At 43.3% G+C, this 16760-nt stretch overlaps 2 protein-coding genes across 2 annotated transcripts in view; one reads left to right on the top strand and one right to left on the bottom strand.

The window, feature by feature from the left end:
- Window positions 1-16760, top strand: part of LOC146968961 (sterile alpha motif domain-containing protein 9) — a 58237-nt gene that overhangs the window by 21158 nt on the left and 20319 nt on the right. The gene's annotated exons all lie outside the window — the stretch shown is intronic.
- On the bottom strand, window positions 6700-8354 carry LOC146968963 (uncharacterized). Its single transcript, XM_085759330.1, has 2 exons — window positions 7015-8354; window positions 6700-6832 (listed from the first exon to the last, which is right to left on the bottom strand). The coding sequence occupies exons 1-2, from the start codon at window positions 8253-8255 to the stop codon at window positions 6700-6702; spliced, it is 1374 nt and encodes a 457-aa protein (XP_085615456.1). The 5' UTR covers window positions 8256-8354.

Genomic DNA, 16760 nt, shown 5'->3' with positions numbered 1-16760 from the left:
AAAGCTTGCCAACTCATATATTTTGGCCTGTAAATTTTACCACTGATAAGATTAATCATGCCTTATTTTATTGTATTTTATCTAATCACATCTTACATTAGGCTAGGTTAGTCAATGCAGCCAGGGGCATTTTTATTTGATCATTTCATAGAGCCAATAACTCTTTTTCACTCACTTGGGACAGTTTTGGGATCATTCACAGAGGAGTGGAGGAGAGTTGCAAATGTCCCGTCAGTAGCCTATATCAGCTCGAAAGCAATGGAGAAAAAATATATTGTGGGACGGAATTAAAGCAGCGCTTTGATTTGCCCAACCCCCTCTTGACTAAAGATTAATAGAAGAGTTTGCAGTTTGAGGAAGTCACACCACTCAGCTGAAGAAGAGAGTGGCCGGTGAAGATAACGCTAAGGTCGGTTTAGATTTTCACTACTTTACTGTTAATTTACGTGTGCGTGGCATAACTTTGGAGTGCTGCTGTGGTTGGTCAGTCTTCTTGTTGTTGCTCTAGAAAACCTCTCGTTTCGGAGCGACTCACCTAGGCGTGTGAGAAACTAACGTTAGTCGTGGAGTGTGCCATCCGAGGTGGTTTATTTCCTGCAAATGGAAATTACACCTCTGCCCTAGGCTACAGCCTATCACTTCTAGGGTTTGCTCGGTTTACTAACAGGACACTACATAGTCTAGTTCTATTTTGTCTATTAGGTGTAGACCAAGACACGAGTCAAATTTAGGATAATATACAGTATTTTGCGGTCCGGTTCAATCACCATAAGGGTTAATAGCCCATCACTAAACGACGCCTCTGGCGCTCTGATTTGGACTAACCGTTACCGGGCGGGCGAATGAAAGCATATTTGGCATGAGGCTTCGTCAGTAGCCAAGGGGTGTCAAATGTAGCCTATACGGTCCAATCCGGCCCGCAGAGCAAATGTTCATCAAATGTTAAGCCGCGTCAATATAGATTTAGCTTTGGAGTTTCGTTTCTCTCCACTCTCTCGGCAGTCTGCTGCTGACTCCCCCGCCCTGCCCTCACAGATGAGTAAGCGCCACTTCTCCTCTCCCCCCCGCCCCTCCCTCCCTCACAAAGTTGCAGCGGACAACAGAGACACAGAGTAGTGATGGGATCGGCAGTTCTTGACTGTACTGAATCACTAGAATCAGTTCCTTAAAAATGAGTCTGACGTCTGACGCCCCCCCCCCCGTACGTTACAGTCGTCGCCCCCCCCGTAAGGGACGGTGGAAAAAAAAAAAAAATCTCCCGCGAATATCTGTAGGCTACTGTACACTCTACGTCCCCTTTCCTTTTTTTTAAAAAAATATTTTATTTTTTTATATTTTATTTTTTTTAATTTTTATATTACTACACAGTGAACGCGAGTCCTCTGTGCACAGACGCTACACAGCTCTGTGCATGCAGTACACCAGGCAGTGAGTGACACAGCGCCACATTCAGCACAGTACGTGAACCTGAATCACGTCTGCAGCAGCAGTTCTCTGGTGCAGGTTCGCGAATCACCAGTGAGTGACTGAGTACTGTAACAGCTTCCCCAGGGGCAGTTCTCTGTGTGTGCAGTAGGTTCGTGAGTGAGTGGCAGCGCGAATGTGAATCACCGTGTCAGTACGTTCGCGAACGACACGGAGTGAATGGGCGGCCTCAGCCCCCAGTACATGCACTGAACGATGCGTACAGGGAGTGAACTGGATCAGCCCCGACTGTCAGTGAACGACGCGCACAGAGAGTGAACTGGAGCCCTCAGCACCGACTGTCAGTGAACGCATCACTGAACATGCACCGTTCCCTCGCAACGAGAGTCTCCGCCACCAGATTCGCAGGTGATTCAGTGACTGCGTTTACATGCACTTCAGTACCCCGATTTCAATCGGGTTTTTTAAGTACCCCGAATTTGTGTTTGCGCATGTAAACACCATTTCCCGATTCCAGAAATCGGGATAAGCTCATATCCCGATTTTGAGAAACCCGATTTTGCTGCCCGGAGAACTCCGAAAGAAATCAGGATACTGGAGCATGTAAACACAGTACCCCGATATCTGAAAGCTGCTCAGCCAGCTGACGTAACCGTTACCATAGATACGTTACGTACAAAATGGCGGCGACAACAAGAGCGCATTCTGGAGCGACGAGGAGACTATTAAGTTTTTTTTGTCTGTTTTTTTCATGCGAGAAAGTAACTGTTTAGATCCCCAATGTGCGGCCGGTTTATCCAAACGACGGCTGTTTACAAGCTTGCTACAACGTTTTTCGGAGGAGTGAAGCTCCCCGTGTGTGAGCTGTGACCGGGACATCACAGAGGCAGCAACCCCGTCTCCTGACGTGCTCGCCGGCCAGACTACTCCCTCACCTCGGTGGAGAAAACGATCACTGATTAACTTACCCGTAGGTTTTTAGATGTTTACTGCCGGCTGGTTATATTCTTTTTAGGAGATAAATGCTGGTTTCATTGATGAAATCTAATAATTGTGGCAGTTGCCTTAGTTTGTTTGAATGAAAAGTGAAGCTTCATGTGTGTATTGGAGGAGCAGTGCTGCCTGCATGGAGGCTCTGTCGCCTAACGTGTGTACAGAAATCACCACTTTTACATCAATAAAAGCATGTTTTACAATGAACCGATCAGTTTGCATTGAATTTACCTTTCTTTTATTAAGTTATATAACATGGCAGCATTTTTAATTTGTAAATTTTCGGACCTACATATTTCCTTTGCGCTTCCTGTTGTAAATAATAAACATGAATGAAACACGCATACGCACGTAAGACGCAGTAATCAGAAACCGGGATACTGTATTTATCATGTATACAGGTATACTGAATAACCGGGGTTCTCTAACTTCATGTAAACACCATACCCCGAATTTGATCAATAATCGGGGTACTTAAAAAACACGATTGAAATCGGGGTACTGAAGTGCATGTAAACGCAGTCAGTGATTCACAGACCACACAGCAGTTCCACTGTCGGCCTGCACGCTCGCTACTGAGCTCAACTACTGAACTGAGAAAGGAACGAATCAGGTCAGGAAGTGATTCTAGTCAGTACGTTCACTTAAATAATTCGTTCCTTCGAACGAATCACTCGCGAACTACACAACACTAACACAGAGTGTAACAACAGCGGCTCGTTGCGTAGTGTAACTGTGCGTTCACACCAAAAGCTTCCAAAGCGTCAAAAACGCCGGAAGTCAGGCAGGCAGGCAGGCAGGCATCTTTATTTATATAGCGCATTTCATACCAAGGCAACTCAATGTGCTTTACATAAAGACAAAACATTAATAAAAACAAACAAAACACTAAAAACAGAGTTAAAAGCAAGAGCAAATAAAAGTAAAAGAAAAAAAAATAGATAAGTTTAAAGTTCTCAGAACAAACAAAACACTAAAAACAGAGTTAAAAGCAAGAGCAAATAAAAGTAAAAGAAAAAAAAATAGATAAGTTTAAAGTTCTCAGCTATAAGCACATGAAAAGAGAAATGTTTTTAACCTGGATTTAAAAGTGCTCACAGTTGGGGCTGATCTCAGTTCTGCTGGTAGTTTGTTCCACTTGTGAGCAGCATAACAGCTAAATGCTGCTTCACCATGTCTGGTCTGAACTCTGAGCTCCACTATCTGACCTGAGTCAGTAGATCTCAGAGCTCTACTGGGTTTATACTCTACTAACATGTCTTTCATGTATTCTGGACCTAAACCATTCAGTGATTTGTAAACCAGTAGCAGAACTTTGAAATCTATTCTGTAGCTGACTGGGAGCCAGTGTAAGGTCTTAAGAACCGGGGTGATGTGATCTGATCTCTTTGTTCTGGTTAAAACTCGAGCTGCAGCGTTCTGAATGAGCTGCAGCTGTTTGATACTTTTTTGGGGGAGACCAGTCAGAAGACCGTTACAGTAGTCAAGTCTACTGGAGATAAAAGCATGAATCAGCTTCTCCTGATCAGTTTGGGACATAAAACCCTTAATTCTGGATATGTTCTTCAGTTGATAAAAGGCTGATTTGGTAACTGATTTGATATGGCTGTTGAAGGTCAGATCTGAGTCTATCAGCACGCCAAGGTTTCGGACTTGGTCTTTAGTTTCTAAAGACAGTGACTCAAGGTGTTTACTGACAGCAACCCTCTTCTCTTTATTTCCAAAAACAATGACCTCAGTTTTTTCTTGATTTAACTGAAGGAAATTTTGGCTCATCCAATTTTTGACTTGCTCTAAACAGTGACATAGTGACTCTATTGGACTGCAGTCATCTGGAGACAGTGCAAGATATATCTGTGTGTCATCTGCATAACTATGATAGTTGACATTAGAGTTCTGTAGAATTTGACCCAAAGGCAGCATATACATGTTAAACAGAAGGGTCCAAGGACTGACCCCTGAGGAACTCCACACGTCATAGCCACTCGATCGGATTGATAACTACCAATGGTCACAAAATAACTCCGTTCCTCTAAGTAGGACCTGAACCATTTTAGGACTGTCCCGCTGAGTCCTGCCCAGGTTTCCAACCTGTCCAGCAGTATACTGTGATCCACAGTGTCAAACGCAGCACTGAGATCCAACATGACCAGAACTGACACCTTGCCTGAGTCAGTGTTCAACCTTATGTCATTTAACACTCTAATAAGAGCTGTTTCTGTACTGTGGTGAGGTCGGAAGCCTGATTGAAATTTGTCAAAGAGTCCACTGGAGTTTACGAAGTTGCTGAGTTGATTAAAAACCACTTTCTCAACGATCTTGGCTATAAAGGGAAGATTTGAGATGGGTCTGTAATTGGTTAAAATGGTAGTATCCAATGTTCTCTTTTTTAAGAGCGGCTTGATGGCAGCTACTTTCAGGGGTTTAGGAAACGTGCCTGATTGAAGTGAGCAATTTATTATTTGCTGCAGATCTGTTTGGACAGAGCTTATAATAGTTTTAAAAAAGTCAGATGGTATTGTGTCAAGACAACATGTCGATGTTTTAAGATGCTGAACTGTTTCTTCTAAGGTTTTTTGGTCAACTGTATTAAACTCTGACATTACAGTTGATTTATTCCTAGGTGATTTTAGGGATTGCATCATTGTATTATTTTGCTGATTTGTGTTGATATTTAGCCTTATGGATTTGATTTTTTCATTGAAGAAGTAAGCAAATTCATTGCATTTTTCTGTGGAAAAGAGTTCTGAAACTATCTCTTTTGGGGGGGTTGTAAGCTTATTAACCATAGCAAACAGAGCACGAGTGTTGTTGATATTCTTATTAATCATTTCAGTAAAGTGTTGCTGTCTAGCCTTGAATAGCCCATGGTTAAAATTACAAAGACTTTGTTTGTAGAGGTCATGGTGGATTTGAAGTTTAGTTTTTCTCCATTTACGCTCAGCTTTCCTGCATTCTGTTTTCAGAGCCTTTACCATCAAAGTGTTCCTCCATGGTGTTCTCTGTCTGGCCAAGGTCATCTTAGTTTTAATAGGTGCAATGGTATCAATGACATTTGAGATTTTGCAGTTGAAATTATCCAGGAGTTCATCAACTGTCTCTGCACTCACAGTTGGTGACATGACTATAGCCTCCATAAACTTAACACTGGTATTCTCATTTATGAACCTTTTCCTAACAGATACAGAGGGTAACTGCATGTCCGGAGTTATCTGTAAGTCAAAGAACACACAGAAATGATCAGAAAGAGCCAAGTCCTTGATATCAACAGATGTAATGTCAACACCTCTACAGATAACCAGATCCAGAGTGTGGCCTCGGGTGTGTGTGGGCCCTTTCACATGTTGGGAGAGGCCAAAAGTGTCAAGAAGAGAGCATAGTTCTTTGGCATTTGTGTCCATGTTATTGTCTATGTGAATGTTAAAATCCCCTGTTATGATAAAAAAGTTGTAGTCAGTGCAGATAACTGACAGCAGTTCGGCAAACTCATCAAAGAATTTTCCTGGGTATCTTGGTGGTCTGTAAATAATTAGGAAGAGAACTTTTGGATCACCCTTTACTAAAAAACATAGATATTCAAAAGAGCTAAAATCACCAAATATAGTTTCCTTGCACTGAAATACAGATTTAAAAATGGCAGCAACTCCCCCGCCTTTCTTACCACTTCGACACTTATTCATAAAACTGAAATTTGTTGGTGCAGCCTCATTGAGAATGGTAGCACAGCTACATTCAGTCAGCCATGTTTCACTAAGAAGTAAGAAGTCTAGATTATAGGTCATAATGATGTCATTTACTAACAAGGATTTGTTGGCTAGTGATCTGATATTAAGTAGAGCTAACCTTGTGGAGATAACAGGAGACACTGGTGAGTTTCGAGGTTGACAAGCTATACTCACTAGATTGGTAGATTTAATTGAACCCTTTTTATTTCTCACCAGTTTGATCACTTTTCTGTTACCCGTCACCACAGGGATTGAGAAAGCTGCCTGAACTCCATAGGGCCCTGACTTTTCCTGGGAAAGAACATTCTTGATATCAGTATTGCAGCCTGGACCCGGCACATATCATTCAGATTCAATGATATGATGATTCAGAGGAAGTGGGGGGGCTCAGTGACTTTTGGTCGAGGGTTGTTTCTGACGTGGTGGAATGCGAGGGGGTGGACGATGTGGGGGGTTAATTGGGGAAAATATGAGACCCTGGCGTGGTGTTAGTTGGATTCCACTAGTGAGAAAGCTCTTCATCCTGTCAGGGAAATCCAGAAATGGGGAGTCAGGACTAGATGAAGAGAGTTGGGGGCTGGATGGGGTTCGGGGGGTTGAATGTTGGGAGTCTCCTGTTGGGGCCGGGGGAGACTCCCCCTTTGGGGCTTTTGGGGCTAAGGGAGACTCCTTGTGTTGTGTTGATGGGGCTGGTGGATGATCCACTTGTTGGGGTGCAGATGATGACGTTGTTGGGGCTGGTGGATGATCCACTTGTTGGGGTGCAGGTGATGACGTTGTTGGGGCTGGTGGATGATCCACTTGTTGGGGTGAAGATGATGACGTTGTTGGGGCTGGTGGATGATCCACTTGTTGGGGTGCAGGTGATGACGTTGTTGGGGCTGGTGGATAATCCAGTTGCTGGGGTGCAGATGATGACGTTGCAGGTTCTTTCTGAGTCTGCTGTCCTCTGTTGTCAATCCTTATCTCGGCGCCCTCACCAGAGTGCCGTCTTATCTGCTGTTTTGGATTGTTTTGTCTCTTGTCCTTGACAGGGACTGCTGGTGCCTGACGCAAAAAGTAAAAGATGTTGGCACTTAGCAGCTGTACTCCTGACTTGTTAAGGCTAAATCCATCTGCCTTAAAGAGGTGCCTGCGTTCCCAAAAGATGTTGAAATTGTCAATAAAGTTCAGTGATTGAGCAGTACATGTATCTTTAAGCCATCTGTTCAGCATCATCAGCCTGCTGAATCTCTCATCTCCTCGCCGAACTGTTGGCAGAGGTCCACTGAAAAACACCTCAGTATTCAAACACTGAACTTTGTTTATCAGTTCCATGAAGTCTCGTTTTAATAGCTCTGATTGTTGCTTCACAACATCAAGGGCTCCTGTGTGTATGATGAGCGATTTCAATGTTGGATGCTCAGCAACAATCTTCAAGATCTTTTTTGAAACATCAGACACATTGGGAAAACACAGTACCTTGGTGTTGTTCTTGCTGCAAAAGCGTTTTATGTCATACACAGCTCCGTCACCCACTATCAGAGTTTGAGGCCCAGTGGTTAGCTCTCTCTGTAGCCCTTTAGCATCAGATTTAGCCTCATACCTTTCTCTGGTCCTGGGAGATGAGCCTTCTTTTGGGGAGTCTGGGTCCTGTGAAAGTGGAGCATATCTGTTCTCAAGTAGAATCCCTGTGTCTTGGGGCAGTTTGCTCATAGCCTTGGTCCGTGGTTGTTTTCTCCGTGGTTTTGGGGTTGAGGAGACAGTCCTGTGTGATGGCAGTGCAGGCCACTCGGTGTCGTAATCCATCTCCGAGTGCTGGGTTCTGCCTGATAATCGTCTTCCCATGTTTGAGGGAGGTATTTTGTGGTGCTTTGGCTTAGCACCAAGAGAGTTCCAGGGAGGACTGTTTGATTTACTCCCATTTACACCTGGCTCCGGCCGTGCCTTGGTTGTGCCCGTTAGCCTTGTGTTAGCCTGCTCCCTTTCACTGTTTTGGAATATCGGCAGAGTAGTATCATTTCCATATTGTCCATTTACCTCCACGTTCACTTCGAGCCGATGCATTTTTGTTTCCAGTACTGCTATCTTCTGGAGCAGTTTGTGGTAGTCCTCCGTGGAAAAAGGAGGCATCTTGCTGCTAATTAGCTTCTGTTAGCTGAGCTCCTCAATCCCGGTCACGACAGTGCCGGGTTGTGCTGCTGATAAGCCACACTCTCAGGGTAAAACAGTTTAAAAAACAGTCGTAGCCTCCAGTAACTATCATAAATTAGGCTTCCAGTGATATGTAGGTATCCAGGAAAAAATACAAATAAATTTCAAAAGGAAAAGATTGCAATGGGAAAAAAAAGAGAGAGTGAAGCGGAGAGCAAAGGAGTGAAGCGTCTGCACTCAAGCAAAGCAGGAAGTGATTTTCAATTTTCAATGAGAGCCCGGCGACACTGAGCGTCCAAAGCGTCAACAGGCGTCGCCGCGCTTCCAAAGCGTCCAAAGCGTCACCAGATGAGAAGTTGAGCCGTGGTTAACTTTAGGGTAATGAGCTATGACGCGGTTAAGCGGCAACCGGCGGCAGCCTGTCAGAATAGAGATGTCCGTCGGCTGCCTTTTTTTTTTCCTTTTTTTTGTATTTCGGCTCCCCAATGACCAGCGCGATCGAACTTTGACGTCAGTCACGTGACGAGCGGACAAAGCGGCTGGAAATATTTGCCGTTTTGGGAGCTGTCTTGTCTGACGCCCACCCTCGAGCGTTTTTGACGCTTTGGAAGCTTTTGGTGTGAACGCACAGTAAGGACAGCACCGACATTCACCGCTAAAGTAGCTACTGCTCTTGGCCCAGCTCGGCTCGAGTTCTCACTGGGCCCGAAAATTAAATCCCAACCAACACAGTCCGACCTGCGGATGATGAAGCCCCGACGCGACGTGGCCGGACTCAGCGTAAATTTTCGATTTGAACCCCCGTGTCCGGTCGGGTTGGTGGGGCCGAACCGGCCCGGTGACAAGCCAAATATAACCCGTAGTTATCCATGCACAGCTGGGAGCTCAAAGCAACAGAGGAGGGGAGAGAGAGAGAGAGAGAGAGAGAGAGAGAGAGAGAGAGAGAGAGAGAGAGAGAGAGAGAGAGAGGAGAGGGACAGCGCAGCTACAAGTTTGTGTGTTTGTGTAGGCTGTGAGAGAGGGAGATACATTTTTCCTATACAATTTAAAGACCGGGTAAACCAAGAATAAATATGTGTTTTAAGTTTTCTAACAGGAAAACATATTAACCACTCTGTCAAATTTGGAGGACTAAAAAAGTCGTTAAGAAAATTCTGCATCAAAGTTGTCAATAAATGAGTAGTTTTCTCTGCTTCCGGACGGTGATGTGTCTGCTGCAGGCAAAGAAACCACACCCCATGGCAGGAGAGCTAGACTTCACTGAACGTCTCTAGAAATCTAGACACAGCGGCAGCAAAAATATTTGCTCCGTAGTATAGGTCTAGAAACGAGCCATAGGAACTTTTTGAGTCTCGAACACCGATTGTGTTCACCAATCACAGCGCTCTATCTGTTTAGAGAGTCGTTGGGCGGGCTTAATGCGATGACGACATACATTTTAATTGGCTTGCCAGGCTAACGTCATCCTGCTCTTTGCTCTGATTAATCGTAGCGCTATATTGTGTGCAGAGGCAGTTTGAAAGCCTTCATCCCACCCCCTGGATTGAGCCGAGGTCTACCGGTCGTTTCCAGACTATAGCTACATGTTAATGATATACGGTAGTCTGGCTAGTCAGCACTGACACAGCTGATAAACCTTCAGGAAATATTTCTTACCTTCACTTAGGGCTGCACGATTATGGCCAAAATGATAATCACGATTATTTTTGTCGATATTGAAATCACGATTATACATTATGTTAGATAAAACATTTTTATTGCACTTTCTATTTGAAACAAACAATAGGCTATGTGAACAAGGCTTTCAGTTCAAAATAAAACGTAAAATAAAAATAAATAATAGCCTAAAATAAAATTTACCCAAGACAAAGGGCTAGCGAAAAATAAATGCCATTGCAGAGTGCAGAGGTGTCATTCTTTACAGTAGCGTACAGATACTTGTGTAAAAAACAAAAAAATTAATCTGGTAGAAGCTCTGCTGATTCAACTCCTTTAGGCTACTCAAATAAAAGTAAGAAAGTACAGGCTCTGAAATGTAATTTCAAAGCCTATAGGTACAAATTAATTTTTGCCATCAATGATACACAGAGATGTGTGGGCAAGAGTCTGTCCAGCATGGACCAAAGCACAGCACGGACGGTTCAGCAGCAATTTGGAACGAATTAAAAACATTTAATGAACAGACCAAGTGTTTTCACACAGGCAGCGTCCGGCAGGTCGGCCTAGCTCAACTGTGGTGACACCAAAACGGCCATAGATCGCCGTTACCGGCCGTTATGATCACGGTCGGAACGTTTTAATTATAAGACGTAATATGTAATTAACACCAAAACGGCCGCGTGGGGTGACGGGGTCTCGGTCCAGCTTTGAGACCACCCCGCAGCCCGACCTCGATCCGATCCAGAGCGAGACGGCGACAGTAGACAGCCTGAGGTGCTGACTGACCAGACACAGACACACGTCATGTCTACTGTCGCCGTCTGCTGCCGACATCGTCTCACTCTCACTGCAGAGTGAGATCCATACAGTCTATGAGACGTAACATCGGGTGCAGAAGGTGACATAGTACAGCAGCATTTGAAGGTGCCGACTGACCAGCTGGGACACACACTCCGGATTGTAAACAACAGGTAAAGGGAGGATGCGCTCACTTGTTAGTTAGGCAGCTTCATGAAGCCCTAACCTCTCGTTCGCCCCCTGGTGGTTGGCGGACTATTGGTTGAGAAAGCGCTTGATTTGATATGCAGCACAGCCCGTTTTTTTACATGTTAATAATCGTGACGATCATCTTAATTTAATCGTGGCAGCCAAAATCGTGATCTTGATTAAAATTCGATTAAATGTGCAGCCCTACCTTCACTGTTAGTGTCTGAAACAGTCAGCAGCAGCAGTCATCCAGCTGCAACAGGTAAATAATCCACCATGCTAATCCTGTTTTGTCTCGTTACCGGTCAGCGTGTTGCATCCATTTGCATTGTGTGAAAAAAATAAATAAAGTTTTTAGCTAACGTTAGCTTAGCTTTAGCTTCAAGTGTCGTGACAGGAGAAGCAGACACTAGGAGACAGTGAATTATCTCTGGACCTGGTACCGAGTCCAGACCCGGTCCAGACCGCCCGGCGCCGTGACACCGCGTCCGAGCTGAGCAGCAGCCGTGTCCCGGTGGGAGGAGACCGGGGGAAACAACACGGTGGAGCCGGGATCAGAAACAGACCGGGGGAAACAACACGGTGGAGCCGGGATCAGAAACAGACCGGGGGAAACAACACGGTGGAGCCAGGAGTATATAGGCTATGGCAGAGCGATAGATATAACAGAGTGGCGACAGCCTTTGATGTCGCCGCCAGCGCGGTCACGTGGTTCATGTAGCTCCCAATAGTTCCAAACGAGGCTGCCGCTGTCATGTTCTGCTATGGGACAGACAGCACTGAGCTTGCTTTTGGACGGTAAATATTAAAAAATAAACCGTACAAAGGTATATTTACAACTGTTACTGAATTACGTACATCAATGTCAGTTTTCAAACAAAAGGCAAAATCTTCTTGCTTAAAGGTTTTATTTGTCACTCTAAAGTGAAGATTAGCCTGCCCTACAGTAAAAATGGCATAAGAAGAGGAGTAAAGCAATATATTAAGCGGGAATATATATATTTAAGCATAAAAGATGTTCAATCAAACCTACACAGTTTGAAACAACGTTCAAAACACACACAGCCAGTATCACAACTAAATATAAAGCCCGCTAGCTTAATGCTAACGTATAATGCAAAACCTCATAGACGGGCTAACAGAAATTAGCATCGATATCGCCATTTTGCGGCAACCGAGCCACAGCAGTAAAGCTGCCAAAACCTGGCTTTAGCGCTGTCAACACGTCACAGTTTTAATATTTTGTTCATGCAAGAAAGTCACCGTTTAATCCAGAGTCTGTGGTCAGTTCATAACGTTTGTTAGGAACTTGCACCGATGTCTGTTTTGGGAGAAGTGCAGAGTCTGTGTGAGCCCCGACCGGGGACCAGGGCAGCGGCTGTCACAGCAGCAGCAGCCGCTCTACTGAGCTGATCTGCCGGCGGGCCGACCGTCCGTCCTCCCGTCGGAGAAAACGAGCCAAGTAACGTATCCGCATGCTTTTAGAGGTTTACCGCTGGCTTGTTAAATTATTTTGAAGAGATTAATGTTGGTCTCATTGATGAAATTTAACAACTGTGGCAGTGGCATTAGTTTGTTTGAATGAAAAGTGAGCAGGGCTGCTTCTGGGCTACGGACTGAAATCACCACAGTTACGTAAATAAATAAATGTTTTTCAATGAACCAATCAGTCTAATAATTTTTATTTTGTTAAGTCAACATGGTTACTGTACTTGGGAAAGATTATTACCACTTTATAACTTAAAATTGGTCGGTATTTCGTCAACGTAGCTCAGTAGTTTCTTGCTGTGCAGCCATAGAAACAGACGTGGTCCAGCGCCGCGGGAGGAATGTTTGGAACTATTGAGGGCTCCATGACCCGGAAGTCGGCCCGCCATTTTTTACAACGGAGTCCTATGGGAGTGTCGCCACTCTGTTATATCTATCGCTCTGGGCTATGGCTGCTGCCGCCGCTAGAAACTTTTTTTTTCTTTCACACAATGCAAATGGTTGAAATGGGCAGACCGCGAGTAACGATCGAAACAGGAATAATAACGGTGGATTATCTGTTGGTGCTGGATGACATGCTGATGCTGCTGACTGTTTTAGACACCAGTGAGTTTTTTTGTTTGTTTGTTTTTTAACGATGTTTTCCGTCCTTGATTTTATGGCCGTGTGTCTGGTTGTGTGGATGAGAGGAGGCTGTTTGGTCGGACAGTGTGTTAATGAGGGAGACTCTAGTCAAAAGACGGTGCTGCTACTGCTGCTGCTGTGTGTGTCTGAGGGATCCTCGGTGTGTGACTGGAGGATTCAGCCTCTCTCCCCGCAGTGACGGCTGTTTATCATGGTGTGAATACGTTAACGTTAGCACTGTAAACTCCTTATATGAAGGAACAAGACAGTAGTGGTCTCCCCTGTGTGTGAACATGAACTACGTTTAGTTAGCTGGCTGTTTCACGTGTTTCAGCTAGACTGAAGAGCACAATTTTGAGAGGCACAATTTTCTGAGCTTTGAAAACCTTAGGAGCTTTAAGAATAGCTGCCTCATCTATAAAACCCTCAACGGACTGGCCCCCCCCCCCGTTGAGGGAATATTTCAGACGGAGAGATAACACACTCAGCACCAGATCTGCCTCCAGAGGGGACTGCGAGGTGCCATTTAGACGAAGCCAAATAGGCCAAAATTCTTTAACTGTGAAGGGTGGTACTTGTTGGAATAGTCTACCAACCCCAATTAGAGACAGCCCCACGTTTAATGCATTCAAAAAACAGCTCAAAATATGGCTACTGTCCCACCAAACTTGCATCCACGTCTGAAATACTGACTAATTAGCACTTTCATACAGTACCACTGTAGTTCTTATCTCCTCTTATAGCATATCCATTTTTGTAAATTATTGTGTAACTACCTCTTTTAAATCTAGGCAGATATCATTATCTGGCCTTTCATTTCTTATTGTTATAATGGCTGCTAACTTTGTACACTACCTCTGTTACCACGGTGGTTATCACTATTTTTTTTTTTTTCTTCTTCTTTTTTATTTTATTTTTTTTTGTTTTTCTTTTCTTTCTCTGCAGGTGGCAATGCGCCGCCTAGCATTGTCCCCTGCACCGTTGTTATTATTATTATTTTTATTTTTTATTTCTTCTTTATTATTATTATTATTGTATCTTGTTCATTATTTATTCATTTATTGTTTTTTACCTGCAAGTGGCAATGCGTCACCTAGCATTACCACCTGCATTATTATCTATCTATTTTTATTTTATTTTATTTTATTTTATTTATTACTATTCCTCTTTTTTTTTTTTTTCCTCTCTCTCTCTCTGCAGGTGGCAATGCGTCGCCTAGCATTGTCACCTGCTGAGTAATTTGCAACACTGTAATTGTAACTGCTGCTAAACACCCTACGGAGGTTATTGTCTATCGTCTTAAATGTTTATCGTTTTTAAATGTCTGATTGTAATTTTATTTAATTAAGTGTCATGGGACTGCGGATGGAAATTAGCTCCCAGCTAAATCCGACATATTTACTGCAATTAAATGTTGTTTTTTCTTGTATGTTCATGAATATGTGAGGTCCCATTTCAAATAAACCTTTAAATAAATAAATAAAAATAAGTGGGACGGAAAACCTCGGAAGTCAGTTGGCTGAATGTATTTATAGTAGAGTGGAGCAGGGGGCGGGTTTATGTAAGTACGGCCGCTTTACGCAACGCGGCCCTCGACTTAAGCCCGCCCATTCTAAACCTGCACACAGAACAGTCTCTGAGGCCTAGCTCCTCAAGGAAATTATGAATGGCAAAAATACTTTTTACATGTTCTGAGGGACACATGTAAGGCCTAATTAATATGATAAGAAGAAAAATACTGAATTTGGTTTACCCGGTCTTTAATATCAGCCCAATACCTACAATTGTCTGTGTCATTTGCCACATGTGGTTTTGACCTAGAACTGACGGCCTTTTTAAGGGTTTGCCTCTGACAAAAATATTTCAATCAGGATAGACCATTTACGACAAAAGAGCCAAGATGAAGATGAAATTACATTTATTGTGAACAAAATAAACTTTGGCACTTAGACCACGGGTGTAGACCAGCTGAGTAAACTGATCTGGGGATGAGAAGCTTGCATCTGAAGAAGTTATATCCCCCCGGGCCTAGACACTGGTGGTGGTAGGGAAGCTTGAAGTCGCCTGATGAGGGAACCTCTCGGTTGAAGATCCAGATTAAGACAGTCTGTATCTTGATGGAGGTGGTGCAGGGGTGGAGGTGGGATGACAGGAGAGAGAGAGAGAACTTTAAAATTTGACGCTAATGACTGATTGGTGGAAGAGAAAGAGGATGGCAGACTGTGATTGGTTGAATTTATCAATCAGAAGAGACATACATTACTACCTTTTTATTTATAAAGCTTTAACTGGCTTCACACCAACATATCTTAGTAATTTATCTTTCTCTATTTAATTTATCCAACTCGTTCAAATGATTATCTAACACTCCAGGTTCCTCGGACGGATTCAGCTTTTGGTAGAACTGCATTCAGTTTTTCTGCTGCTCATACCTGGAACTCTCTTCAACGATCTCTGAAAATGAATTCATTTGTTACCCCAGGCCAGTTTAAAAACATGATCATAAATATGCATACTTTTGAATGCAATTGTTTTAAAAAATCCTAAAAAATTGTTGATAATGTCTGATCGTATTGCTGTTGATGTATTTTTATGATCACTGTATTTGTTATATGATTGCTGTTGATTTGATGTGCTCTCGACGTCATTGGAAATGAGGGTTTACCCTCAATGGCGTTCGAGATCTAAATAAAGGTTAAAGAAAGAAAGAAAGAAAGAAATTATGAGAATAAGGGTGGAGCGAGAGGATAGCGGGAAAACAGGGAAAGGGCTTTGAGGCGTGCTTAAAGAGATAGTCTTCCTGTCTGAACTTTCGCTAAGCTTCATTAAGCCACTACTGGCTGCTAATTGGTGGAAACTCTTAATTAGCCTACATCATGGAAACACAATATGTCCTATATTGCCATTCAGCTAAAAAAATATCACTAGTTTTGGTTCATATTACACAGCCCTAGTTGAAATTACATGTAGCTATATTTTTGTCAAGAAATTTCAGGTTGTTCATAATTTTTTGTAAAAAGGATAGTAAACTGTACACATCTTAATAATGTACTTTGCACAAAGTAAAAAAGGGAAAAATGTGGAGTTCTTGTTATTTAGCCTACAGTTTAATATGCGATCATTTTACTGGTCAAGCCCCCTAGATCAAATTAGGCCATATGCGGCTCCTGAACTAAAAGGAGTTTGACACCCCTGCTTAGCCTAGGAGCCCGCCAGAATTTTTGAAATATCCACACAGAGAACATTGGGCCTCATTCACCAATATCTTCTTAAGAACCTTCTTAGATTCTTTCTTAAGTTGTTCTTAAGAGGTTCCTTAAGAAAACCCTACGTCAGATTCATCAACGCGTTCGTAAGCCTCAGAATTGTTCGCAGCTGTGTTCCTACTTGATGAATGCCATCTCCTCGTAAGTTGAGGGCGTGTGCCAGGTGAGTCTAATTAACATAGGATTAGCATAGGTAACAGCCCCATCAATGCCCGTAAAAGGGCATGAGACTGCAGGGCCGTGTGCAAACAGAACCCACAGGCACTGAGCAGAGAAGGTGGAGTGAGAAAGAAAGTTGAAATGCTCAAATGAAAATCTGGGAGGGAGCACCAGACTCCAAACATAAAAAGAACTAAAGTAGTGAAGTGGTGCTACTGCGGCAGGAATGAAACTAAGAAACAAACAAAAGGCTTATATTTATATTTATATTTATATTTATATTTATATTTATATTTATATT

This window comes from Trachurus japonicus, chromosome 18 (genome assembly GCF_045865225.1).
Source record: "Trachurus japonicus isolate A0001 chromosome 18, Traja_1.0".
Taxonomy (NCBI): Eukaryota; Metazoa; Chordata; class Actinopteri; order Carangiformes; family Carangidae; genus Trachurus; species Trachurus japonicus.
This window is presented reverse-complemented; position numbering and strand designations above follow the sequence as displayed.

Excerpts from the sequence above, each read along its gene's own strand:
- LOC146968963 (XM_085759330.1), bottom strand. The coding sequence starts at position 8,255 with ATGCCTCCTTTTTCCACGGAGGACTACCACAAACTGCTCCAGAAGATA. Across the intron at positions 6,833-7,014 it reads TATCCACCAGCCCCAACAAC|CCCCATCAACACAACACAAG; the intron begins GTCATCACCTGC and ends ATCATCCACCAG.